Genomic DNA, 27786 nt, shown 5'->3' on the forward strand with positions numbered 1-27786 from the left:
CCTGACAAGCCAGCTCCTTACTAATGTGCACGTTGGGAGGCAGCAGTGAAGACACAGGGCTCGGGCTCTGGTCACCATGTGGGCAACCCGGAGTGAGTTCTGGGCTCCCGGCTTCAGCCTGGCCCAGCCCCAGTCGTTGGGGCCATTTGGGAAGTGAACCAACAGATGGAAGATCTCTCTCTTCCTCCCTCTCTGCCTTTCAAGTAAACTTAAAGAGGAAGGAGGGGAGGGGAGGAAGGAAGAGAAAGAATAGAGGACAGGCCTCTGATTACAACAGGAGAGATTGGTTAGACTCCAGAGAGAACTTCCTAGGGAGTTTTTCAGTCTTGCAACAAAAATTAAACCGGTGAGCAGAGGCAGCTGTAGCTCCTTCTCCCCCTCATTAGCTGTGAATGTAGCTGCCTGTGAGAAGAGCATGACATGTCTTTTAAGTGATTCAGCTGTTTTGAGTCTTTCTCTTCTCAAGTCACTGCTGTTCAGAGTATCCCACATCTGCTAAACCAGTCCAGTGTGAGATAGCTTAGAGTTTATGGAGAGAATGGAGTGAGGTCAGAGTGTGGGACCACATCCCAGCTCTGCCGTAGGCCTCGGGCAGGCCCCTTCCTGCCTCTGGGGGCTGCCCCCATGATCTCAGCCCCTGTGAGCCATGGCCGTCTCTCATGTCGGGGTTTCTCAGAGACCCCATCTGTTCACTCCGGGGTAGTGCAGACGAGTCAGGTACTGGGGAAGAGCTTCGGGTTCCGATCCTGCCTGCTGGGTACCTGGAACAGTCCCTGTACCTCCCAAGCCTCAGTCCTTTTCTTCATGTGTCAAAAGGTCATTACCTTTCTTACAGGTCAAGACACTTGGCAAGCCCTTGCTAAATGCCCGTGGTCATTATGTTTTTTATCTTTTGGTACAGCGTGTGCGCGTGCACTTGTGTCTCTACGTGGGGGGACAGCCTCCGGGGAGTGAGAAGGTTGCATGAGGGGGATACCCTGGTTCAGGGTGTGACAGTCCTTGACTGGAGTTAAAACAGGGACCAGCTAAGGCCTAGAGGTCTCTGGAATTGAGACCGAGTGTTCCAGAGGAGTAGAGGTACCTCTGGCCCCTTCTAGGTCCCTTCTGGCTTTTTTGTGTCTCTTAAAAATCTCCAGATCGGTAGCCGGCACTGTGGTGTAGCGGGTAGAGCGGTGGCCTGCAGTGCCAACATCCCATATGGGCGCCTGTTGGAGTCCCAGCTGCTCTGCTTCCAATCTAGTTCTCTGCTATGGCCTGGGAAAGCAGTGGAAGATGGCCCAAGTGTTTGGGCCCCTGCACCCATGTGGGAGACCCGGAGGAAGCTCCTGGCTCCTGGCTTCGGATTGGCCCAGCTCTGGCCATTGCAGCTATTTGGGGGGTGAACCAGTGGATGGAAGACCGACCTCTCTCTCTCTCTCTGCCTCTCTGTAACTCTTTCAAATAAATAAATCTTAAAAAAAAAAAAATAATAATAAAACTCCAGAGCCGTACTGAGGAGTGGGCACACAGCTGGGAGTGAGGATAAGCTAGACGTTCTCCTGAACACAGGGCCCACCCCCAACCCCAGAGTAAAGGTGGCACCAGACAGCAAGGCTATGGCAAGAAGAGGGGAATCTTTATTTGGTTATAAAAGGTACAGGACAGCAGATGAGCGGCCCCCGCCCTGGGCTCAGTGGGTTTTCCCAGGCCAGGCCCAGCTTCCTTTAGTTCCTCTGAAGAACTTGGGGCTGTGCGGAGTGAGCTCAGCCCCTCAGTGCCTGGAGGGGGCATCCTGCCTACTCCGGGGGCGCGGGCGTGGGAACAGCGTCAAGCCCTTCGTGCTTACAAGTCACCCAACTTGTTCAGCCGCGTCGGCAACCACCACCACCCCAGCCGGCTCCTGAAGAAACCTGCTCGGCTTGACCGCGGCTGGGCCTGCTCTGGGGGAGGGGGCAGGAAGGCCAGATTCCTCGAGGCCCAACACCTCGCCACGCTGGGGAAGGGGCGGTGAGGCAGAGGAGGGCGGGGGTCTCGGCGTCGTGTGGCACTACTGTGCTGCCCCTGCCTTATGGCTTTCCACACTCCACCGGCATGGAGGGGGCGCAGGGGCAGAGGCCAGCCCATCCCCCTGGGCGGGGGCCCTCAAGGGCACACGTGTGGGGCAGGCTGGGGGCAGACCCTGTAGGCACAGATGGTGGCAGACGGGCCACAGGTTAGGCAGGTGGAGGTGCCGGGTGCCTGTCTCCTCCCAGGCCGCTCCTGGAGAGGCAGAGAGCAGCGGTCCTCAGGAGGTCCTTAAGCCCTCGCACACACTGGACATCCCCGGCAGGACAGCAGAGAAGGAGAAGAGAGAGGGTTAGCGGGGCCGGGAGGGGAGAGGCGGTCTGCAGGGCCCCGCAGCGGTGGGGACAGAGGGTGCCACAGCACCGGCCACTCCCCCAGAGAACCAAGGCTCGGGCAGCAGGCAACGAAGCGGGAGAGAAGACGGGCAGGTGAAAGCTGGGCAGGGACAGAAAGCCAGGGCGCACGTGTTAGTGACCGAGGGGCCCTGCACCAGGACACCACCGGGACAGGCCCACGCCCCGCGCAGCCTTCCAGCGGGAGAGCTGCTCTGTGCAAAGCTACCTCCTCAGTCCAGAGCGGGCAAGGCTCTCGGCCGTGCTCCCCGCGCCGGGGTCTTCTGCCCAGCGTGGAGACCTGGGGCCCTACCACCATCAGCACACACGCTACACCACACACCAGACGGATGGATGGGCTCGGTGAGGTGGCGAGGCATGCGATGAGATGAGATGGTGTGTGAGGGGAGCGGGCAGTGCTGGCTGCCAGGGGAGATCCGGTCTTACCAGCTAACCCTCTGCAAAGAGGCCTGTTAGCGCCCCTCAGGCTGTGCAGGAGATGGCAAAATCCTGACAGGTGTCCTCCTGGGGGAGATACCAGAGAGGCGGGCCAGTGTTATGAGTTGTCTGGCCAGGCCCTGCTGCCCGGGGAGGCTGCGGCTCTCCAACAGGAATCTAAGGTCTCACATGCGCTCTGGGCTGGTGGTCACTGGGGTGAGAGCGGAGAGGCTGCGGGGGAGGACGCGGCGTCTCCGAGCCTCAGGGGGCAGGGGACGGTGGAGGCTGGCCTCTGGTCACACCTCCGGGTCACAGCCCCCTGCTCTGCCTGCCTGAAGCGCACGGCTCCAGCCTGCTGCCTCCTCTGTCTCCCCACATCTGAAAGAACCAGGGCTGCCAGCTGGGCCTCAGCAAAGGAAAAGCAAACAAAAACCAAACCAAAGCAAATCAACTCTTAAGAACCAAAGTTTTATTACAAGCAGGAACAAAGGATACTGACTTAAAGAAGAGGCATGTGGGAGCCCCTCCCCTCTAGCTGGCTCCCTCCCTGTGCCCAGGGCCCTGAGGCTGGGCGAGGCTACTTTTCCCAGAGGGGACCCTCTGTGGCTGCCACTTCGCAGCTGTTTGTGACCCAGAAGGGCAAGACCCAGGACCTCCTATGTCCCTCTCCAAGGCCTCGGCCCACCTGGAGGGCGATGGGAGGGGCCAGAGGGACAATTCTCTGCCTACTTGATGGGAAACTGCAGCTCCCACCACAGGGACACCCTCTTTCTGGCGCAGACCTGGGCCCCCCTCCAGGTGCCTCTAGGCCCACCCTGCTCCTCCACTCCTCTTCTTCGAGTGGAGGCTCCCAGGTGGCACATCCTGTCCTCTGGTCTCTGGCACTGGGTCCAGGACTCAGCGCTCTGAGGAGGGCGTGTGGCTTAGAGGACAGCAGCTACCCCGCACAGCCATCACCCCCCACCCCTGTGGCCTTGGCCTGTCTGGGCAGATCCCAACTTGGGGCTGGGGTAGGGGGCAGCCAAGTCCCCAGTCACTGGTTGTCTGAAGTCCTTGGAGAAAGGAAAGGTAGGAGATGGGGGATGAGCCCCAGGAGAGCCCAGGGGTCTCTTACGACCAGTACATTTGTTCCCTGTCCCCATTGGCTCAGGCTGCTCATGACAACCTGGAGATGGGTGAGGGGCAGCCCAGGGAATATGGGAGCCACATTCGTATAAGGGCACACGTGAACACACACACACACGCACGCACACGCACACACACACGCACGCTCCCTCTCTCACAGCCAGAAGGTCTCTTGTAATAAGTTATGACAACCAACCAGCCCTCTGACAAGCCTTCGCCTGGCACTGGGGATAGCAACGTAAGCTGACTTTTTTTTCTCCCTTTTAAAAAATGCTATGTAGAAAAAAGGTCTATAAAATTGTGCAAAATACCCAGCATTAGTAAACCCACTTCAAGTATTGCCAGCAGGAATATAATCTGCCCAGCCCCAGCCCTGGCTTGGGTGAGAAGAGGGGTGGGGTGGGGGTGGGGCTGGGACCCCTTAGCGAGTCCCCATGGATGGGAGAGCTCCTACAGGGGCGGAAGCTCTGGCTGCCTCCCAGCCTCCCCCAACCCTGCCCTATCCTACCGGCCAGCTCCAAACAGAGAAAAACAAAAACAAAAAGCCCATCAGAAGAAACAATTACAACCCCCAAGAGAGTGCAGGGGCCCCCAGCCACAGCAGCGCCCGGGGCCTTCCTGTCCACGGCCACCCAGAGCTGACTGCCTGCAGTCCTGCAGCACCCTGAGAGCCTGGCGCAGCGTGGCCCAGGCAGTGCCCCCCACTGGGAGGCCTCACGCTCAGCTCACACCCTCACTCACACAAGGCTCGCCCTGGTACGAGCAGACACTTGGCATGGTCCCCTTGGTGGCCTCCAGAGGCCTCTCCTGTCATTCCTGCCACGGAGCAGCTCGGGGGGACCTCGAGCCCTGGGCTTAGGGAGCAGAGGGTGCAGCCACGGCAGTGTGAGGAAAGCCACGCAGAGTGGGAAATAAATACGAAAAGACTTGAGTCTTTGGCAGCTCTGCTCCCCTCGGCTGGGATGGGGAGGGTCCCGGCAGGTGTGGAGGGCGCGGGTGAGTGCAGAGGGGTGGACAGGCCAGCAGGTGGCAATACTGAGCCCCTCTCAGGGGTGGCCTCCTACCATGCGGGCATCAGGCTTGGCTCCACAGGCCGGCTCGTCGCTTCTGATGGGCGAGGGCAACACGGTGTCCGGCTGCACAAATCCCCTCCGGTCAATCAGGCTTCCAAAACACAAAGGGGCAGGCACCGTGAGCAAGGCCAGGGGCCCCAGGCTGGAAGGCAGAGTGGGCCTCCCAGCCACGGAGACCCAGCCCTAGAAAGGCTAAGGGCAGGGGAGCTGCTCTCCACCTGGGGGCTCAAGACCCTCCCCTTTTGGAAGGCCTCTCTCTGCCCTCTGGGCAGCTGGCTTTTGGCCACGGAATTTACTCACTGTCAGTTCCAACTGGCCCACCTGTCTGCCAGGGAGCCGGGCTGCAGGTGGGGGGCATAATGAGGTGCCCACTGCCCCTCCCCCCAGGGTGGGTGACAGGAATACTGGGCTGGGGGAAGGGAAGAAAGGGGGCGGGAAGGACACGGGTGTGGGCAAGTTTTGCCCCAGCAGTGTCCCCAGCAACCAAATCCTGTTCTGGAGCTCTGGCGCCCCCTGGTGTTGGGAGACTCCCCCAGCCCCTAGGGCTCCTTTCTGCCCAGAGGGGGAAGACCCCACCCAGTGCAGGAATGGCTATCCCTGGGGAGTGGGATTATGTAACGCTGAATACTCTTCTCTCTATAGGGATCCCCCAACCTCTGAGGTGTGGACTCAGGCCCAGCGCCAGGCCCTGCTGCTTACCTGGGAGGCAGGGGGCCGCAGAGCACAGCACAGCAGTTGGTGACGATACTTTTATGGCTGTAGGGGTTGACAGAGGCCTCACCGCCCCTCTTGCTGGACCACGAGCCTTTGATCTGCAAGCAGGAAGGAGGCCTGGGTCAGGTGCCCCCTTTGAAAGCTTCACTTTTCCAGGAGGGAGGGAGAAGCCGAGAGCCTCTAAAGTGGTTCTGGTTAGATCACCGGAGGGACGGGTCTCTAACACAGGCCTGAGGATGTGCCGGGGTGGGCAGCAGCAGTTAGGAGGCCTCAACCAGGGCAGAAGACAGAGCCAAAGAGAAGTCTCTGGAGGACACCTTTTTGGGTGACTCCACACAGGGCTCGGCTGACCGGGCTGAGAACCCTGGCCGTGCCCACTCAGGAGTAGCACCACCCTGAAAAGACCGCTTCCGCCAGGGCGGGTCCTCATCTCAAAGAGCAGAGACCCTCGTGCTCAGCTTTAGGTGCAGCCCTGCCCGCCTCCTGCTAGGTGATGTTGGCCACGGGAGGCCGCCAGCCAGAAGGTTCTACACTGACTTGACCACAACGGCCCTTTCCGCTTAAGCGCCGGGAAGACGCCGCTGAGTCAGCACCCAGGAAACCACTTGGGGAGATGCTGGCTGATGTCACTGCCACTCCCGTCCGTCACGCAGCACATCACGCCCGTCTCCTCCGCAGAGGCTGACATCGGAGTGCACCTGCCGTTGGCGGAGGGGTCTGATCTGACCAGATGCTCACCCAGATGCTCTCATTCGCTTCTTCAGTGTTTGGAGGGTGGGGAGGGGAGGCCAGGTGTGGCCCACGGCCGGGCACACACTGGTGGCAGACTGCCAGGCAGGCCCCGTGCAGCCCTCAGGAAGGACCCCCGAGCCCGTCACGGCTCTGCTGCCTGCGGGTGGGGTGTGGCGGAGCACGGCAGGACCGGGATTCTGGGCACCAACCCTGGCTCTGCCCCCTCCCAGCTGTCACCCCTGCTCCTCTTGCCTCAGGCTTGGCAAAAGGACCCAGAGAGATAACGGAACTGAGAGCGCTGTAAGCCGGGGTGTTGGCCACTTGAGGGGGTTCTAAAGGAAGCAACCTGGGCGCCTTGGGAGCCTGCGTCAGGTGGCCCAGGCCAGGCCCTGAGTGCCGGAGACGCCTGGAGGAGCCACGCCGCCACCTGCTTCTCCAGTGGCCCTACCCCCTCAGCCCTGCCCCCTCCTGAGCAGCCTGCCCAGGCCCGGGGGGCCGCTGCAGCCGCACTCACGTCTTCATTGGTCGTCAGGTTGGAGGCGACGAGGTACGTGTGAAACCCTGAGAGGCCCAGGATGGACCAGATGGAGAAGAAGCAGATCACCAACTCCAGCACGGTGGGGCGCAGTCAAGGACTGTCACGGAGGGGCGGAGCGCCGTTCCCCAGCGAGGGGTACCTTCCGGGACCTTCAGAAAGGATCACCTCCCGGATCCTCACCCCACCCCCACCCCAAGAGCAAGACCAGACCAGGGAGACGGAAGGCACAGGGCACTAAGGGTCCCACACGGCCTCGGGCACGGCGCAGTCTAGGGAGCTTGGCCCCGCAAGGGACGCGCTCTCCTCCAGGCCCCTGAAGATGGGAGGGCGCCTCCTGAGAGGGCTTGGCCAGCCCAGGTCCCGTAGGGTCAACCTAGTTTGGGTGGGGGCTGCGGCAGCTGGTACCGTGGACACTAGGTGGTAAATACGGCTCTACCCAGCTCCCTCCTGCTCCTGGGGTGGGTGCGGTGCCCGCCCTGCCCTGTGAGGGACCCTGGTCCCCTGGGCGGCTAGGAACCAACAAAGGATATCTTGCCGGCGTCGCCTTCAGAGTGGAGAGGAAGTTGCTTCGCTGAGAGCCTGGGGAGGAAGACGCCGGGAGGGACACGGCTCAGAGGGGCACAGGGAGGGACACGGCTCTGAGCCTGCAGGCCAGCCCCCCGCTCCCCGCTGCCCTCACCCCCAACTCACGCATCGTCAGGTGGGTGACCACGCAGGCGAAGATGAAGGCCGTGAGGAAGGAGAGGGAGAGAATGAACGCGTAGAAGAAGCGGTAGTTCCGTCTCCCCACGCAGTTGCCCACCCAGGGGCAGTGGTGGTCAAACCGTTCTGGAGGGGATGAGGGGAGGCGGTCAGTGTGCGCCAGGCCCGTGACCAGCACAGGTGTTTGGAGGCCCCACCCACAGCCAGGCCTCTCCTACCCCTCGCTCTGTCCACTCCACTGCCAGCCGACTCCCTCGGACACACCCTGCTTCCGGTCCTGCCTCACATATGCCTCCTGGCCTCTATTCCTGTGTCCCAGCTGCACAGCCACTTCTGTAAGCCTCCTCGGACAGGCTAGGTGGGGGTCCCTTGTTACCTGCCCCTCACTTCTCTTTTGCAGTGATGCGCATTGTGTGTGTGTGTTGACATGAGTATCTACAGGAACCGCAGTGGCCGATACCCTGGCTTGACTGTGCGCTCCAGGGAGGAGGGCTCCCGACCCACTGCATCCCCGGGGCTAGGCAGTATGTGGCCCACAGAAAGAACTGGCTGCCCGACCTACAACCCAGCCAACAGCCAATGAACCCCGACCCTAGCCCCAGGACTGGAGGCCCAGAGAGGGGCTGGGCCGCTATAGAGCTCACGGACAGCTGGCATCGAGGGCTGAGCTCACACCAGCACCATGTCCCCGGGGTGGGGGCACACCCAGGCTGGTGAGGAAAGTGGCTGTGAGAATGTGGGTCACAAGCCCGTTGCAGGCCTCGTGCCAAGGCTAGCACCTTGCAGGGAGTGGGTGGAATAGTCTCGGGGGTGAATGACACCCATTGAGTCACCCACTTCACTGCCTGCCTCATGGGTGTTCCCACCGCTCTCTGGCTCGGGGCCTGCTGAGCTGGCGCGGTGAGCTCACTGTGCACCATCACCGTGGCTCAGCTCACCTGGGCCCTCTCACACAGCCCTTCCCTTAGGACACTCTCCCTGGGGACCACCCAGGGGGGCCTCTGGAGAGCAGGGAAGGGGACAGTGCAGCAGTGTGGGTCAGGAGCCCAGCGTCCTGTTCCTGGACACCCTCTCCAGCCCAGCAGTCCCGGAGTCTTGTCCCTCCCATGCCCTGGGAACCCAGGAAGTCTCACAGAGGCGGCCTTCAGCCACTGGGTGACAAATCTTTCTGGCCCAAACACACCTGGAATGTTACCACCCCAGACTGTGGGGCCTGGGAACCTGGACCTACTTAGGACCAGGCTAAAGCCTGGAGAAGGGTTCACGGCCTGGCTGTGTCCACTGCGCTTGTCAGAGCTCGGGGAAGGAACCTGCCAACCCCGGGCTGAAGCCACAAGCCACTGGCAGCCCTCAAAGCTACCCAGGCAGGGCAAGGCTGGGAGACCCTGCCCACGCCAGCCAGGACTCGGTCTCTCGGGGACCCCTGCGCCCCTGCAGCCTCTGCTCACCCACGCAGTTGTCACAGACGCTGCAGTGGGAGGTCCGGGGTGGCCGGAACATCTTGCAGGTGAAGCAGTACTTCAGCTTCACCATCTGCCCGTTGATCATCACCTCCCGCGTCCGAGGGGGCGGCCGGTACGTGGAGCTGCCGGTGTTGTCTGAGGGTGGAGGTCAGAAAGACGGACGATGCCCAAGGCAGCCAGGCCAGGGGCCCTAGCAGGGGTGGTGGGGAGCTGCGGCTGCCTGGCAGGCCCGAGAAGCCTCCCAGGAACAAATGAACACCGGGGTAAACGGGCAGAGGCAGCAGCAGACTCTAAGAGCTGCTAGCACCGACAGAGACCTCCTGCGTGCCAGGTTCCGTGTCCCACCTGCTCACACACCTGCGGGCCTAATACAACCCCGATCAGGGCCCTCACAGAGGGAGACCCCAGGAGGGCTGGGAGGTTTATCTACATCTAAGCAGGCCCCAATCTAGGTTCCAGTTTACAGGAGGTTCGGGAGATGGAAGCAACCACGTCTGGAACGTGGGACATCTACAAGACCCGGCCTGATCTCTAACAGAAGCCAGCGTCACTGACGAGGACACAGGGGAGACCTCGGAGTCAGCAAATCCAATGCATGATCACATGATCCTGGAGTGGGCTTGTCTTGTACAAGTGCATTTACTTATTTACCTAACCTGAAAGGCAGAGAGAGAGGGAGAGAGGGAGAGAGGGAGAGAGGGGGAGAGGGGGAGAGGGAGAGAGGGAGAGAGGGGGAGAGGGGGAGGGAGAGGGAGGGGGAGGGGGAGGGGGAGGGAGAGAGGGAAGGAGGGAGAGAGGGAGAGAGGGAGGGAGAGAGGGATAGAGGGGTGAGGGGGAGGGAGAGGGAGGGGGAGGGGGAGGGAGAGAGGGAAGGAGGGAGAGAGGGAGGGAGGGAGGGAGAGAGGGATAGAGGGGAGGGAGAGAGGGAGAGAGAGAGGGGGAGGGGGGAGAGGGAGAGGGAGGGAGGGAGAGAGAGGGAAGGAGGGAGAGGGAGGGAGGGAGAGAGGGATAGAGGGGAAGGAGAGAGGGAGAGAGGGGGGAGGGGGGAGAGGGAGGGAGGGAGAGAGAGGGAAGGAGGGAGGGAGAGAGATGGAGGGAGAGAGGGAGAGAGGGAGGGAGGTAGAGAGGGAGGGAGAGAGATGGAGGGAGAGAGGGAGGGAGGGAGAGAGAGAGGGAGAGAGGGAGGGAAGGGGAGGGAGGGGGAGAGAGGGGGGGAGAGAGGGAGGGAGAGAGAGGGAAGGAGGGAGGGAGGGAGAGAGAGGGAGGGAGGGAGGGAGAGAGGTCTTTCACCCATTGGCTCGCTCCCTAAATGCCTGCAACAGCTGGGGCTCAAAAGTGGCAGCTCAAACAGCCTTAACACCTGTCCCAAAGTCTTGTCACTGGGGAAATCTGAATGTAGATTAAAAATTAGTGAACTATGTGGCGTAGAAGGTAAAGCTGCCGCCTGCAGTGCCAGCATCCCATATGGGTACCGGTTTGAGTCCCAGCTGCTCTGCTTCTGATCCAGCTCTCTGCTATGGCCTGTGGAAACAGTAGAGGATGGCTCAAGTCCTTGGGCCCCTGCACCCATGTGGGAGACCTGGAAGAAGCTCCAGGTTCCTGGCTTCAGATCGGCCCAATGCCAGCCCTTGCAGCCACTTGGAGAGTGAACCAGCAGATGGAAGATCGATCTCTCTCTCTCCATCCCTCCCTCCCTTTCTACATCCCTCCTTCTCTGCCTCTGCTTCTGTAACTCTGCCTTTTTAGTAAATAAATAAATAAATAAATAAATTTTTTAAAAAATTAGTGAACTATTAGTTTTCCTGGATACAATGATGGAATTGCGGTTATGTAGGAGATTGTCCTTAGGTTTTGAAGATACATGTTGAAATATTTATGGGTAACATCGATGCTTTCTACAATTTACTATGATATGGTTTAATAAAAATAAAAATTAGGGAGTGGACATTTGGCCTAGTGATTAAGACATCCCCATCACAGTGCTTGGCTCTGACTCCCAACTCCAGCTTCCTGCCAATGCAGACCCTCGGAGGCAGTGATAATGGCTCAAATACTCAGATTCCTGCCAATCATGGGGGAGGCATGGATTGCATTCCTGGCTCCAGAACCCAGAAGCAGCTCCTGGCTCTTAACTTTGGCCTGGCTCAGCCCTGGCCATTGCAGCCATCTTGGGGAGTGAACCAGTGAATGGAAAATCTCTTTCTCTCTCAGAGATCTTTCCTCTGTTGGTTTACTCCCCAGGTGCCCACAACAGGTGGGGCTGGACCAGGCTGAAGCCAGGAGCCAGGAACTCCATCTGGGTCTCCCATGTGGGTGGCAGGGCCCCAAGCACTTGGGCCATTTCCTGTTGCCTTCCCAGGCACATTAGCAGGGAGCTGGATAGGAAGCGACTGAACTGGCGCCCCAATGTGAGATGCTGGTTTCCCAGGTTGTAGCTGTACCACAATGCCAGCTCCCAAAATCTGTAATTTAAAAAGGTAAAAAATATACAAACATATGATACAAATAAGACACTCTTAATAACTACCAAATCTAGATGATGAATGCATAGGAATTTGTTGTATTATAATTTTTTAAAGATTTATTTACTTATTTGACAGGCAGTTACGAAGAAACAGGGATAGAGAGAGGTATTCCACCAGCTTGTTCAATTCCCAAATGGTGGCAACAACAGGTGCTGGGCCAGGCTGAAGCCAGGAGCCTGGAACTCCACCCGGGTTGCCCATGTGGGTGCAGGGACCCAAGCACTTGGGCCATTTCCTGTTGCCTTCCCAGGTGCATTAGCAGGGAGCTGGAATGGAAGCAGAGCAGCTGAGACTCAAACCAGCAGCCACATGGGATGCTGATGTCCCAAGCCGTGGCTTAACCTACTGCGCCACAACACTAGTCCCTGCTGTACTATGATTCTTCCCACTCTCCTATGTGTTAGAAAAATGTTAAAACATTTAAAAGAAAAAGAAATGCAGTGCTATAACAAGAGTGGAAGACAGAAAATATTATGAAAAGATTTATTCTCCCCAAAAGGAATTTAACATAAGCCCAGTCAAAAAGCCCAGCAGTTTTGTGGAAACTGATACACTTGTTCTGATTCCTCGGGAAATGCAAAGGACCAGACTGAGAGGACAGCTGAGGGACAAAGCTCGGGGCTCCGACTCCCACGGATTGATACGGAAGAAGCTACAGTACCCAAGACAGCCTGGCTGGGTGCAAAGATAGAGGTGCTGCCCAGTGGAGCGGAGGACCAGACGCACACCCAGCATGTGTTTGCTGGTGTGACTCTGACAGGCCACACTGCAGGGTGGCGAAGGAAGATGGCCTTTTCCCCCCAAATGGCACTGGGTCCCCTGGAAATACAAAGGGGGGGAAGTATACCCAGCCCCTCACCAAACACAACATTCAATTCTGCACAGATTGTGGCCCTAAACACATTACTTTTTAAAATGATTAATTTATTTATTTGACAGGTAGAGTTACAGACCGTGAGAGAGAGAGAGAGAGAGAGAGAGAGAGAGAGAGAGAGATCTTCCATCCGATGGTTCACTCCCCAAATGGCCGAAACAGCTGGAGCTACGCCAATCCAAAGCCAGAAACCAGGTGCCTCTTCCTGGTCTCTCATGCGGGTGCAGGGCCCAAGCACCTGGGCCATCCTCCACTGCTTTCCCAGGCCACAGCAGAGAGCTGGACTGGAAGAGGAGCAACCAGGACTAGAACCCGGTGCCCATATGGGATGCCGGCGCCGCAGGTGGAGGATTAACCTAGTGCGCCAAGGCACCGGCCCCTAAACACATTACATTTTAAAAAATTTAATTAATTTTATGGGGCTGGGGCTGTGGTGTAGTGGGCTAAAGCCTCCATCTGTGGCATCAGCATCCCATATGGGCACAGGTTTGAGTCCTGGCTGCTCTTCCTCCAATCCAGCTCTTTGCAATGGCCTGGGAAAGCAGTGGAAGATGGCCCAAGTCCTTGGGCCCCTGCACACGCATGGAAGATCTTGAAGAAGCTCTTGGCTCCTGGCTTCAGACTGGCCCAGTTCCAGCTGCTGAGGCCATTTGGGGAGTGAACTAGTGGATAGAAGACCTGTCTCTCTCTCTCTCAAAAGAAGTAAATATTTTTTAAAAATTATTTTTAAAATTTGAAAGGCATACAGACAAAATGCATCTTCCATGTGCTGGGTCACTCACCAAATGCCTGCAAAGGCTAGAACTGGGCAAGACTGAAGCCAGGGTCTGGCGCTGTGGCGCAGTGGGTTAATGCCCTGGCCTGAAGCACCAGCATCCCATAGGGGCGCCGGTTCTAGTCTCGGCTGCTCCACTTCCGATCCAGCTCTTTGCTATGGCATGGGATAGCAGTAGAGGGTGGTCCAAGTCCTTGGGCCCCTGCCCCCACATGGGAGACCTGGAAGAGGCTCCTGGCTCCTGGCTTCAGATCGGTGCAGCTCTGGCCGTTGTGGCCAATTGGGAAGTGAACCAGTGGATGGAAGACCTCTTTCTCTCTGCCTCTCCTCTGTGTAACTCTGACTTTCAAATAAATAAATAAATAAATAAAAATCTTAAAAAAAAAAAAAAAAAAAAAGACTGAAGCCAGGAGCCTGGAATTCAATGCAGATCTTCCAAGTGCTGGTACAAGAGTTAATGACTGGATACATGTGAAGTGGAAAGAGCAAAGCAAATGTTTAACCAAGTGCGAGCTGCGTTTATCAGTCATGGAATTATAGAAACAAGTGAAGAGGCATGGGGGGACATGTCACTGAGCGCCTACTGTATACCGAGCACATGGCAGACATGACCTTTCTGCCCCATTACAGCTCAGACTTGTCCAGTGAGGCAAGGCGACCTGCCCGGGGCCACACGGCCAGGACTACGGAATCAGGACGTGTACCCGAGTCTCCAAAGCTTGGGCAAGAACTCTTCAGTAAGTGTTAAGCATCAGAACGGTCCCTTCCCGGTCCGTTATTTCTTCTTTTTTAAAAGATTTGTTTTATTTATTTAAAAGGCAGACTAGTTTGAGAGAGAGAGAGAGACGGAGACACAGAGAGGGCTCTCCCATCCGCTGGTTCACTGCCCAAATGGCCCCAACAGCTAGGTCCGGGGCAGCCTAAGTCTGGAGCCTGGAATTCCACCTGGGTCTCCCAGGAGGGTGGTGGGGGGACCCGAGTGCTTGGGCATCATCTGCAGGTTGCACATTAGCAGGGAGCTAGATGAAAGCAGAGGCAGGGCTCGATCCAGGCACTGCTATGTGGCACGTGGGCTTCTCACGTGGCGGCTTGACTTGCTGAGCCCCAGTGCAGGCCCCAGCCTGTGTTGTCATGTACTGACCTCTCTAACTGACTGGACGCCCCTTGACAGCAGGGACAGTGTAATGAAGAGGCAGTCCTGGAACCACCATCGATGAGGCAGCAAGCACGGAGGAGAGAGACCTGCCCTGGGCTCAGCCTGGGGTTCAAATCCTGACCCTTCCACGTTTGGGCTGGGGTTGTGGTGCAGTTACTTAGCTTCTGAGAGCCTGCTGCACACAGCTGCCTTGCAGGGCTGTGAGGAGCCGAAGTAATACCCATAAAGGAACCGGCACTCAGGTTCCAACTCAGGTTCCTCTCAGGAGGGGCGGGGCGGCCCCTGCAGCCTGAGAACACCGCCTGGGAATCCGTTGGAATCCAATCCACTTGCTGCTCAAGGAAGTCCCTTCACTTCAGTCTCTATCCGTGAGACAGACAGGAGCCGCCTCAACCCCACAGGGCTGGGGTGAGGACTGCATGAGCGGCTGTGAGGATGGCCATGGGCACAGAACCGGAGTCGTGGGAGCTCTGGCCTTGGTCCTGACCAGCAGTCCAGCGTGCAGACTCCCCAGCTCTCTGCAAAGCTATTGACGCTGCTCCAAACCAAGGCTCTAACCCTGCCCCACTGGCCCCTAGCCCACTGCTGCCTCCTGGGCTGGGACACAGGCTCTGGAGCCAGTGAGCCCCGCAGCTACCAGTCTCTAGCCAGCCACTCCCTAGCTGAGTCACTGAACTTCTCTGAGCCATCATTTGCTCAAAATAAAGCAGAGAAAAACTAAACCCACTTCAGGCAAGGATTCGGCAGGCATGGTTTAGCAAAGTGTCTCACGCCCGGCGGCAGCTGAATTGGCACTAGCTGCCGTTATTCCTGCGGTCTGTATGAAACACTGCATTCCAGATCCTCAGACCGCAACCCGCGGCGAGCGCCCGCCAGCCACCGACCCGCTTCAGCACCAGGGAAGTGACTGAAGCTCCCTGGATCCCTACAGTTCTTCCCCAGAGAGGAAGGGACCTCCGCAAGGCAGGGAGGGACTGCGGAGCAGTGTGTCCTGGCCTCGGCTGCCAGGCTTCTGCCCGAGGGCTCTGCCCACCCAGCTGCCGAGAGCCAGGGAGGCGGGAGGAGGGGTCGCACTGGAGAGGGGGCCATCCAGGTGCTGAAGGGAAACCAGCAGGGAAGGGGCTGGCGATGCCGTGCGGGGGCAGCCGTGCTACTGCTTCGTCTCGGCCAGTGCTGGCCAATCACCGCTCCGGACGCAGCCTCTGAATTCCCCACCTGCTCCTCCCAGTACCTGGAGCAAGTCCACTGGCCACCCCTCACCAGAAGGCTTGAACCTCTTAAGTTTCCTACAGAAAACTCATCTTTAAAGCGTCCTGACAGCCCCTGGGCCAGGGAACCCACACTCCCACGCCACAGCTGGGAAGCCAAGCTCTCTCTAGTAGTACAAGGTGGGGCTGAAGTGAGAACCCTTGTTTTCCACAGCATTCATTTGTCCCTTCTTTCAAGCACTGGGGCCTGCTATATGCAAGATTCTGTTCCAAGGCCTGGACCGGTCCAGCCCTAGATATTGCAGGTGTGTGAGGAATGATTAGTGGATGTAAGATCTCACTCCTCTCTGTCTCTTTGCCTTTGAAATAAAATGTTAAAAAGAAAAAAAAAAAAAAGCTATTTGCTTTGTTGATCCTGTGCCTTCCCGGCACACAGATGTTCAAAATGTTTGCTGACAAATGAAAGGGGCAGGAGTGACAGACAGAGATGTATGCCTGCCCTGCAGACCTGATCCGCTCCAGGGCGCCTTCCGCGAGGCCAGGCTGCTCCCCGAGGGAAAGGCCTGCCTGCTTTCCCATCCCTCCCGGACAAGAAGCCACAGCTCTGACGGTGCGGCAGCAAGGGCAGGCGCTCACCCTCATGAGTGTCTGTGGGAAGCAAACAGATTTCCCCACGCCTTGCTGACCAAGGGGCGGACTGTGGACCTCCCCATCCCCGGAGAGCCCTCGAGGAGCGGCTGGGGCGGCCACTGACGCTTCCGTGGAAGTCCCCCGGGGCTGGCCCGGCCTACTGAGAAGGCCTAAGTGAAGGAAGGCTGCTGAGAGCCGGCTGCCCTTCCGCTGTGGCTACCTGTGGAGGAAACAGCTGTGCAACTGCGGTCTCCCAGACCCCGGGGCCAGGTCAAGGTCAAGGTCAAGGTCAAGGTCAAGGTCAGCCACAGTGTCCGGGCTGGTTTGCTGGCCATTTCTGTTCATTTCAGAGGTCTTTGGAGTCCCGCCCTACACCCGGCTTAGAGCGAGGCCTGGGCATACAGGAGGAGCTCAGCCTGAGGGCAGAGTCCGAGAAGTAGTTAACTGCAGGGCCCTGTGGGAGCACCGTGAGTCAAGGCCGCCACGCTCTCATTCTGAAACCAGGCGTGCCATGTGACTTGGAGGAAGCAGCTCAGCTGCTCTGGGTCTCTGTTTCTTCACCTCTAAAATGGGTAATAATAGCAACCCTGCAAGGTTTATGTAAGTTACAGATGATGTAATATCAAGGTCTATCAGTTAACGACATCTACACTCAAAGCCTCCACCATACAGAGAGGCCTATGTGGGTGAGGGGCAGGAGGTAGCATTCAAGACAGCAAGGAAGTAAGAAGGGGCACTTAGGCTGGACCAGAAAGAATGGGACCACAGGCTCACCAGAGGGGGGCACAGCAGGCAGGGGTGCAGGAAGGCGGGCAGCAGCCTGCAGTACCTGAGCCTGAGCCTGTTTCCTGACCTTACAGAAAGCAACACTGAATCACCCGACCAGGAAGTCATTGCCTTTCCAGTCTTTTGACTCCATCAAGGGGAAACTCTCATCACCTGTGAGCCTCAGGACACTTCACAAGTCACCAAGAAATCGGCACACTCTCACGTTTGTCTACGATTATCTTGTATGAAAGCAAGGGCGTCTGCCTTTCCCCTTAACACGGTGATACAAATTTTCCTTTTAAAACACACAGGTCGGGCTTTTGGTCTAACAGTTAAGACACCCACCTCTCATATCCTACTAGGGGTTCAACAGCTCCAGCCCCTGCCTCCAGCTTCCTGCTCATTCAGACCCTGGAAAGCAGCGGCAATGGCTCGAGTGACTGAGTGCCAGTCACTGGGTCCCTGCCACCCAGGTTGGAGACCTGCACTGCATTCCCAGTTCCTGACTTCAGCTCAGTCCCAGTTGTGGGCATTTGTGGGCATTTGACGAGTGAACCAGAGGACAGGAGCTCTCTGTAAGTCTGCCTCTCGAGTAAAAATTAAAATTATATGTGTGTATATACACACACACACATACACAGAGTTGCACATGACCTAATGAACAGGATATGTTCTAAGAAATGGGTCATTTGGGGGCTGGCATTGTGGTGTAGTGGGTAAAGCTGCCACCTGCAGCACTGGCATCCCATATGGGCGCTGGTTCAAGTCCCGGCTGCTCCACTTCTGATCCAGCTCTCTGCTATGGCCTAGGAAAGCAGAAGAAGATGGCCCAAGTCTTTGGGCTCCTGCACCTTTATGGGAGACCCAGAAGAAGCTCCTGGCTCCTGGCTTTGGATTGGCTCAGCTCCGGCCATTGCAGCCATTCGGGGAGTGAATCAACAGATAGAAGACCTCTCTCTCTCTCTCTCTCTCTCTCTCTGCCTCTGCCTCTCTGTAACTCTTTCAAATAAATAAATCTTAAAAAAAAAAAAAAAAGAAGTGGGTCATTTGGCAATTTCCTCATTGTGCAACATCATGGAGGGTGCTTACACACACGATGACCATGACGACACCAAGCGATACACTCATTTGGGCCACTGTTGTATACGCAGCTTGTCATTGGCTTAAACATCATTATGCAGTGCATGACATCTTTTAAAACATTTATTTATTTCAATCCATTTGAAAGCAGAGAGAGAAAGTGAGAGACAACTTGCATCCATTGGCTCATTACCCAGATGTCATCATCAAGGGCTGGGCCAGGCTGAAGCCAGGAGCCCAGAACTCCACCTGGATCCCCGACGTGGGTGGTAGGGGCTTAAGTACTTGGGCCATGATCTGTTGCCTCAGAAGCAGACAGGACTCAAACTGGCCCTCTGAGAGGGGCTGCAGACGCAGCACGTGGAGTTGTGATCCCCTGAGCCACAACACCCGCCCAGAGTATACAACCATTCTTAAAAGCCAGCTACTTAGATGAAAATACTAAAGAAATGAAGATACAAGACGGGATATGGAAAGGGCAAAAATCACATAGGTTGAGCTCAGGTGACCAATATTCAGAGACAATGCTGATGGCACTGAGACTCCCCCAAATTCTGAGTCCAGGAGGGTGGGGACAAATTTGGGTGTTGGGAGACAACTAAAAGGGAAGGGAGAGACCAGGTGTGTGGGGCCTGGTCAGCAGAGCCAGTCCAGGAGGAAAGTGAGGCAGGTGTGCCTTGGCAAGGTGGCTTTGGGACAAGGCGCTGGGGGGACAGACAGCAGGGAGTGTGAGCCGTGCGCGGCAGAGGGGAAGCTGCCTTTGCCTCTGTCCTGCGAATGGCAGCAGCGTCTGGGCGGGCAGCTGTCACTCAGATGCAGACACCTCGCGTCTCCCGCCAGACTGGGGGCTCCTTAGGAACAATGTTCCCGTCCCCTACCCTTTTCCCACTGCCAGGAGCCTGCAGGATGATCTAGCTATGTGACCCATCAGCTGACAAGTCCAGCTCTCAGAGGATAGTGACCAACCTCCCAGGTGGCCTGCACGGAGTGGTTTCCCATGGCAGGAGACTGTTGGCGCTAACCTGGGGCAGTCCTGCGCATGCCGTGACGAGCGGTCACCCTACCTCAGACTGTCCTTGCAGGGCAGGAACCTGGGCCAGCAGCTCACGCCTACACGGGCAGAGCCATCCGCCTGGGAGCCAGCCGCCACCTTTCTCAGATGGCAGTGACCCTTGTCCTTTCTGAGAAAACACGCTTTACCTTGGTCAGAAGCCTCCTGGCCACACCCGGAATTTTGGCTTTTACTCAAGTTCAAGAATTCAAAGGCTGGGCCAGTATCGTGGCACGGCAGCCTGCAATGCTGGCATTCCATGTGGGCACTGGCTTGAGACCTGGCTGCTCCACCTTTGATCCAGCTCCTTGCTAATGCACCTGGGAAAGCAAACAGAAGCCGGCCCAAGTGCTTGGGCCCCTGCCATCCACATGGGAGACCCAGATGGAGTTCCAGGTTCCTGGCTTCCACCTGGCCCAGGCCTGGCTATTGCAACCATAGATAGAACATCTCTCTCTCTCTGACTCTGCCCCTCTCTGTAACTCTGCCTTTCAAATAAATAAATAGTAAAAAAAAAAAAAAAAAAAAAAAAAGCGTGAGAGAATTCAAAGTCCAAAGGTCCCAAAGATGCCTCCCTAAGGCTTGGGAACGGTTCTCGAAGGAAAACCTTCTGCCCTGACGTTCAGGACCCAACCAGAGGAATTCCACCCCATCCTTGCACCTCTAGCTTCCCTGGTACCCACAGGCTCGCCTCATACGCCAGCCGACACGGCCAGCTCAGTGGCTCCATTCCTGCCCCTCCTCCTTCCCAGTCCTGCCTCTTCCCTCAGTCCCACCTGCCCAGAGGGCTCTCTCCACACATCCGTCCTGTGCCGAATTCCACCCGAGCTGCAAGGCCTGGCTCAGGCATCTCCAGTGGCCTCCCCACGTCCTCCAGGCAGGAGATGCTCCTTGTCTCACTCCTGCTGGTCGGTCGGGTCCTCCATCCCGGCTGACCCAGACTGCAGACCTCCAGAGGGCAGGCTCTACATCGGATCCGTTTTTTACCTCCTCCTCTTTCCCTCAGAATTAACATGCAAACGAGCGAGCAAACACGGATGCTCCTGGCTGGGAGCAGTTCCTACTGTCTTTCCATCCTTCCCCTCGGGACAGCAGGCAGGGCCTTCACGCAGACCCTGCGGTTCTTCACTCACTCACCCACCCGCGAGGCCGCATCACTGAGCCATGCGAGGGCGACAGGTGGACAGGCACTCACGTCCCACGCCCTCACAGCCCAGCAGAAAGGACAGTCGCACAATGGGGACAGGGAGGAAGGAGAGGACGCTCCGGGGGTGCCCGGTTGGGGGGTGGGGTTCCCAGAGCACAGGACAGCAGAGACAAGGATGAAGGGGGTGCGTCCCTGCTCCCATCTCAGAAGACAAACTTGGGGCCAGCATGTGGTGCAGTGGGCTCAGCAGAGCCTGCTCGCCAGCCTCCCATGTGAGCAGCGCTTTGAGTTCTGGCTGCTCTGGTTCAGAGCCAGCTCCCTGGGAAGGCAGAAGATGGCCTAGGTACTTGGGCTCCTGCCACCCACACAGGAGATCTGGACGGAGCTCCTGGCTCCGGAATGGCCCGGCCCCAGCCGCTGTAGCCATTTGGGGAATGGACCAATGGGCACAATATCTCTTTCTCTCTTGGTCCTTCTCTTTATGTCTTTCAAATAAATGAATCTTTAAAAAAAAGAAGGAAGGAAGGAAATAAAGGAAAGGAAAGGGGGAGAGAGGGGAGGAGAGGGGAGGGGAGGGGAGGGGAGGGGAGGGGAGGGGAGGAGAAAAGAAAAAGAAAAAAGAAAAAAGACGACGACAAAGCTGAGGGGTCTGGGAGAAGGCACACTCACTCCATCTCTGCTCCCCCTGGCTGAGCAGTCTGCTGCCCGGGTTAACAGGGCCACCTTCACCAGGATGCTGTGAAGATTTGTGTGCTAACGGACGCAAAGCACTCAGCACATGCCAACCACTCCCCAAACACGGGGATTACAGCTGTGGGTATTACCCGAGCCCACAGGAGGCCAGACCTGCCCGGCTGAGCAGGACAGTAATCCTGCCTCATGATTAGCCCCGACCTTCAGAGGTGGGGGACAGGCTGCCACCGAGCCTCCCCAGCCGCCGGCACACAGGCCCAGGGCCGCGGAAGGAGCTGCACCCGGGAGGCAGGCGGAGGGCAGAGGGGAAGCTGGATGGCGCTGCGGAAGGCAGCGAGGATGGGCGTGGCTGAGCGGGCCTGGGCAGGAGCGTGAGACAAAGAACAAAGCTCAGAGAAGGCCCTGGAGCTGCTCCAGGGACCCAGGGAAAGGCTTTGCGGAGGAGGGTGCGGCAGGGCCTGACATTCACGCGCCAGCAGACCTCCTGAGGGCCCCGCGTGCAGCCACGCTGTTAGGGGAAGGAGCCAGCCACGGGGCGGAAACCCCGGCGTGTGCAAACACTGGGCGTCACTCCTCAGCAGGAAGGGGCTGGGGTGGAGCGAGCCGAGACCAAGGCCGGCTCTAGTGCCCAGCCACCGGGGGAGCCAGGTGGCACCTGCCTGCGAGGAACCAGGGCCCAGCTCGGCTGCAGGGAGCCCAGAGGCTTTCCGGCTCACTGGAACGTCCTGCTGTTCCTCAGATGCACCCAGCCTGCTGGCAGCTCCGGGCTCCTGCCTTTCCTCTTTCCAGGTCGTCAGATTCCCACGCCATCCAGGTCTCCCAGAGGCCTCCTCTGCCACCTCGCGAGAACCAGCTGGCAGCCCCACGCCCACTGTAGTGGTCCCCAGGTCCCTGTCGCCTCCACCCCCACTTCTTAAGGCCTGGGCTCAGCAGATCCTGCTTGGCAAGATGTCCGCTGAGCGCCCTGTTTAAAGCCACAACATCCTCCTCCAGTCCCCCCCTTCTCTGACACCTTCTCTGTTTAATGATTTGTTTGGAGTCTGTTGCTGTGGTGTAGTGGGTAAAGCCGTCGCCTGCAGTGCCGGCATCCCATATGGGCGCCAGTTCAAGTCCCAGCTGCTCCACTTCCGATCCAGCTCTCTGCTATGGCCTGGGGAAGCAGAAGATGGCCCAAGTGCTTGGGCTCCTGCACCCACGTGGGAGACCCAGATGAAGCTCCTGGCTCCAGATCGGCGTAGCTCTGGCTATTGCAGCCAGCTGGGAAGTGAACCAGTTGGATTGAAGAATCTCTCTCTCTCTCTGCCTCTCCTTCTCTCTGTGTAACTCTGATTTTCAAATAAATAAATAAATCTTAAAAATCTAAAAAAAAATGATTTGTTTGTTCGCCATCTTCTTCCTCACAGGGAGATGTCGCCTCCAAGAGGCATGGGTGACTGTCAGTTCTGTTTACTACAGAATCTAGAGAAGTGCCTGGTACACAGTAGGGGCTCAATAAATGTTTGATGAGAGAAATGAATAAGCATAAGTTTTAGAGCCGGGGCACTGGCCAGACTGCCTGGGGTCTCACCCCAACTCTTCCACTTACTGTGTGATCTTGGGCCATTTAACCTCTCTGTGTCTCAACTGAATTAAACGGTACAAGGAGAATCACAACTAACCTACCTCATAGGATTATTAGGGGATTAAGAAAGATCCTGCAAATAAAGAGCTTAAAACAGTGCCGGGCCCCCGGAAGGCCCTCTGTTCCCCGCTGGCCGCCACCACAGCCTTTGCTCGCTGGCATTTCTGGCTTAGGCGCTTGCTCACTTGTTCACCCTCTGTCTCCTGCTAGCCAGAGGCTGCCCGTCTGCCTTGCTCGCTCCACGCAGTCAGGAGAGAGCACCAGGCCTCCTCCTGAGCCAGGGAACCTGCAGCTTGGGCTGGGGGCCCGTGCCTCACCGATCTGCTTCTCCAGGGCAGCCGCTTCACAGACGGTGGCCCGGGGCAGGATCCCGGGGTCGGTGAAGCTCGTCTGCAGCAGGCAGCTCATGACGAAGAAGAAGAGGATGGCGGCGATGATGGGGATGGCGAGAGTCAGCTCACAGGCCAGGAAGGGACAGCTGGAACGAGAGGGCGGGGGAGGTCAGCAGATCCGGAGGGCTGCCTGGAGCACCGGGCCACAGCACCAGCAAGTGCTGCTGCCTCTCCCTGAGGCAGGTACGGCCCTTGGGGAACGCGGCCACTCTCCCTACAAGCGCCCACAGCCCAGATAACCACCTGATCCTGCACCTTCCCCTGCAGCACAGGCAGGTGTAACCAATAGGCCCTAGCACCGACCCCTGCGCTGAGCTGCATCCTCACGGTCCTTCTAAACCCAGAGCCTCAGATGCCCGCTGTGGCACGAGTGACCATCATTCCAGAGCAAACCGTTCATCCAGTGGGTCAGTCACGCACTCCACAAACATTCACTGAGGTCGTCACCTTCACCAAGCAGCAGGAGCAAGGCAATGACCAAGACGGGCGCCCTGCCCCCACGCAGCTTGCCAGACAGGGAGACGGGGAACCGCCACACAGGGGGCCGCATGCCTGCAGGAGATGCCACCTAAGCCAGAGGCCGCAGAAGGGGCAGAGGGTCTGAAGACAGCTCGGACCAGCTGCTGCCCCTGTCACCCACGGGATGGCATCCCAGCCCCTGGCCCTGGTGGCTGGGAGAACACCTCCTCTACCGCCAGACAGGCTGCCTGCCACAGGGTCCCACAGCCCTGTCCAAGGCCCCTCCTCCATCGTAGGGCAGGAACCTTCTCCATGCCAGGGATGCCAGGTGGGGTGGGGGGCACTGCTTCACGACAGAGTGAACCCATCCGGGCTCTCTGCTGTCTACCCCGAAGCCAGAGCCAGCTTTTGAGAGTGTCATTTCTCTGCTTAAAACCGTCCAACAGCTTCCTGCCACATTTTAAACAAAACCCACACTGCTGGGGCCGGCGCCGCGGCTCACTAGGCTAATCCTCCGCCTTGTGGCGCCGGCACACCGGGTTCTAGTCCCGGTCGGGGCGCCGGATTCTGTCCCGGTTGCCCCTCTTCCAGGCCAGCTCTCTGCTGTGGCCAGGGAGTGCAGTGGAGGATGGCCCAGGTGCTTGGGCTCTGCACCCCATGGGAGACCAGGAAAAGCACCTGGCTCCTGCCATCGGATCAGCGCGGTGCGCCGGCTGCAGCGCACTGGCCGTGGCGGCCATTGGAGGGTGAACCAACGGCAAAAGGAAGACCTTTCTCTCTGTCTCTCTCTCTCACTGTCCACTCTGCCTGTCAAAAAAAAAAAAAAAAACCACACTGCTGGCCACAGCATTCTGCACCCCACTGAAGGCTCCTCTAGCCTCATCCACGGAACTCTCCCCCCGCCCCCCCCATGCCCATCCACGGAACTCTCCCCCCATCCCCTCTAAGCCCACCAGAGGCCTCGCCTTGAACGAGCCTGCTCCTCCCGCCCTCAGGCCTCTGCACCTGCTGGTCCTTTTCCCTGCAATGTCCTTCCCCCGGCAAAGCAGGCCTCCCAGCACTCCAGCTCCCCGACAGCGTCTCTCAGCGCTCGGACTGTCCATCTGTGTCGACTGCCTCTCCCCTGCCAGAACATAAGCCCCTGAGACAGGGACCGCCCTCTCTCTCGCGCACCCTTCTCCTTGCACACACAAGCAGTCATTATTGAACCAACAGCTTTCGCCTGGTGCCAAACAGAAAAACCGCTTCCATCTACCGAGGGCTTACCATGTGCTAGACACTGCCCTAACCAGCCAGATATTGACACCATCTGAAGTACAGATGGTTGCGGTGGGCCAGGTCCCACTTCTCACTCAAGTCCTCACCTTACAGGTGAGAAAACTGAAGCTCAAGACTGCCTAAGGAATCCACCCCAGGCCACGCATCTCGGGGCACTAATGTGGGACTTGTGTCAGGGCTGACAACCACCACCCTTCACTGCCTTCCCTCCCGAAGCCAGGTGGACCTGAGCGGGGGAGGGGCCGCCCTGCCACGGGAGGCCAGAGGTCAGCCAAGATCCCAGGAGCCCCTACAGAGGCAGGAAGCAAACCCGTGGACACGCACTCACCCTTTTTTGAGCCTCCATCGAGGTCCTTCCCCTGGAGGGTAGAGACCGCCAGGGCCACGCTCTGCCCATAGACCTCAGCCCTCCCTGGGCCCTGCGCATGTCACCAAGGATGCGGGCCAAGGGGAACGCCCAGTAGGGGAGCAGGGGTCAGAGGAAGCCCATGATCAGCGGCCCTGCTCTTACCCCGACAGTCCAGGAGAACGGGGCTCTGACTGGGAATTAAAGGGGGCACAAGCTTGGAGCCCCCAGGTAGGCCTGGCAACACCGCACCCAACCACTCACAGCAGGAGGGCCCCTGCACAAAGGGGAGGGGTGAGTGTCTCCCCACCCTCCACTCTCACCAACAGCACCACACCAGCTCCCTACAGAGGTCTCACCCCAGCCTAGCCCAGCCTAGGTGAGCTCTCAGCCCAAACCAAACCTCCTTGCCCAACCTACCGCCCCGGGAGAGGAAGAGCAGAGACGAGAGGCGAGATGATGCATGAGCTCTCCCCAAACCCAGAGGTCCTGCCTCCTCTCTCGCCGGACAAGGTCCTGTTTCTGAACTGACCCTGTCCCTCGCCGCAGGGTGGGCCCCAGGGACCCACCACAGCAAGTGCAGCTCCTTCCTGCAGGCGGCCGCCGCGGCCAAGGTGGCCTGGAAAAGCTGGATCTGAAACTCGCCCGGGGGCCATGCTCAGGGGTGTGGGCGGCCGGGCTTCTGCTTAGAGACCATCCCTGAACCCTGCATCCTCCCTGAGTCAGAGAGAAAGGGCGTGCCCGAGGGTGAAAGGAGAAGCTAACGGGCAGGAAGCCTTCACCTTGCCTCAAGGGGAGCGGCCAGGCTGCAGAGGCCCCGGCTGGCCGCTGGACAGCGGACCTGGGGCCGCCGCGCCCACAGCCTCTCCAAAGCCACACGCCAGGGCTGCCAGGGAGGCACAGCCCACGTGCATGACCTCGGGGTAACCCCAGGGGCGAGCACTAGTAGAGGCCCCATTTTACAGAGGAAGAAAATGGGGCTCCGAGAGGTGAAGCCACTGCTCCGACCCATGATGAGTGTGTGAAGCGGAGATTCGCCCCAGAGTCCTGAGCCACACGGTGTAATGTAGGCAGCGTCCGCACAGCAGGGGCATCTGGGGGTGGGGGGGCGCAAGCTGAGACCACCGGCGGGGGCGCGGTAGGAAAATTTCCCACAGGCATATGCGACCTAAGCCCCCACTCCTCCGCCCACAACGTGGAGGCACGCCAGGGGCCAGTCGGGGGAGCAAATGGGCCCTGACACCCCAAAGCGCTCCAGAGTCTTCCTTGGAAAATAACGGGGCGCTGCAGCTGTTCCTGCCATGGCAAAGAAGGGGTGCGGCCGAGAGACGCTGGGGGAGCCCTGGCGAAAATCCACGGAGGCGCCTCGGGGTCCCAGGCGGCCTGCGAGCGGAGCCCGGGGAAGGTGAGGAGAGGTCCGGCGGGCGACACGGGCCGGAGCGCACGGGGGCCGCGAGGCGGGCAGGAAGGGCGCCCTCGGGGAGCGAGAGCTGGCCCGGGCAGGCGGACTGGAGGGGGCCCCCCAAGGAGGCCGGCAGCTCTGGGGGCCGCGCCGAGACAACCCCAGGGGCGCGGTCGAGCGGGGTTTCTAGGCAGGGCCGGGACGGTCGCGGACGCAGCCCCCACACGCCCCGGGCCGGCGCGGCGGCTTCGGGGATCCGCACGCAGAGGCCGGAGGCGGCTCCGAGAGGGGGCGGGGACGGCGTGCGCCGGGCACCGGGCACCGGGCGAGGGCCGGGGAGGTGGGGTGCGAGCGGCGGGGCGGGCGCCGGCGGCGCGAACTCACTCGAAGACGAAGAAGAGGACGGTGGTGGTGAGGATGAGCAGCAGCGTGAGCGCGAAGACGCCGCCGTGGCCGGCCAGCATGAGGCGGCCGCCGCAGTAGAAGCGGTTGCGGCCCGGGAACACCTCCCACTTGCGCCGCGGGCGGCGGCCGAGGCTCCCGCTGCCGCTGCCGCTCCAGCGCGGCGCTGCGGGGGCGATGGGCGCGGGCCCAGGGCCCGCGGCGAGGGGCGCGGCGGGGCCGGGGCGGCGCGCCCCGGGGGAGGCGGGCGGCGGGGCGGCCCCGGGGCTGATCTGCTGGTACTCGCAGTCCTTCATGCGGCCGGCCGCGGGCCTCGGCTCCGCGCCGCGCGCGCCGGCCGGGCCGCTCCGGGACCGGGCCGAGCAGCGGAGGTGGCGGCGGCGCGCGCGCGCGCGCGCGGCGCTCGTTCGCTCGCTGGCTCCCGCTGGGGGCGGCCTCGCGCCGCTCCGCCCCGGCCCGCCGCCCGCCGCCCGCCGCGGCCTCCCGCCGCAGCGCCCCCTCCGCCTGGGCCCGGCATGGCGCCGGGCGCTTCCTCGGCTGTGGAAAGCCGCCCGTGGGTTTGCTGGGCGCCCGAGCGCCGAGATTCCAGGGGCGGGCGTCGTGCTCTAGTCCCGGCGGTCTGCACGGCAGGGCCCGGCGTCGCCCGTCTCTGAGGCCTCCGTGGGCACCCGGGGGGACGGGAGGTCATGGGTGTGGGGACCACGATGTGCTCGGAAAGCCGGGGGCGTCTTCACTTCTGCGTTGAAGTTCGCAGTGCCCGAAGGGTGTGTCAGCACACCCCCTCGCCTCCCTCACCCAGCCCCGGGTCCTGGGCCCGGA

General features: G+C 59.3%; 1 protein-coding gene across 4 annotated transcripts; it reads right to left on the reverse strand.

Annotated features, from left to right (window-relative positions):
- Positions 1-1594: 1594 nt before the first annotated feature.
- Positions 1595-27406, reverse strand: ZDHHC18 (zDHHC palmitoyltransferase 18). 4 transcript variants are annotated; one of them, XM_089301255.1, is made up of 10 exons: positions 26950-27405; positions 23006-23166; positions 9146-9295; positions 7686-7823; positions 7526-7574; positions 6972-7074; positions 5711-5823; positions 5003-5102; positions 2823-2900; positions 1595-2238 (listed from the first exon to the last, which is right to left on the reverse strand). In XM_089301255.1, exons 1-9 carry the CDS (start codon positions 27261-27263, stop codon positions 2859-2861), a joined length of 1170 nt encoding a protein of 389 aa, XP_089157381.1. In that variant the 5' UTR covers positions 27264-27405; the 3' UTR covers positions 1595-2238; positions 2823-2858. The 4 variants fall into 4 exon arrangements, with proteins under 4 accessions (XP_089157381.1, XP_089157380.1, XP_089157382.1 ...); XM_089301254.1 differs by having other exon boundaries at positions 1595-2291; XM_089301256.1 differs by lacking the exon at positions 2823-2900 and having other exon boundaries at positions 26950-27406.
- Between the last annotated feature and the right edge of the window lie 380 nt (positions 27407-27786).

The sequence above is a fragment of the Oryctolagus cuniculus genome, chromosome 7 (genome assembly GCF_051225735.1).
Source record: "Oryctolagus cuniculus isolate XC-2025 breed Fujian yellow rabbit chromosome 7, ASM5122573v1, whole genome shotgun sequence".
Classification (NCBI taxonomy): Eukaryota; Metazoa; Chordata; class Mammalia; order Lagomorpha; family Leporidae; genus Oryctolagus; species Oryctolagus cuniculus.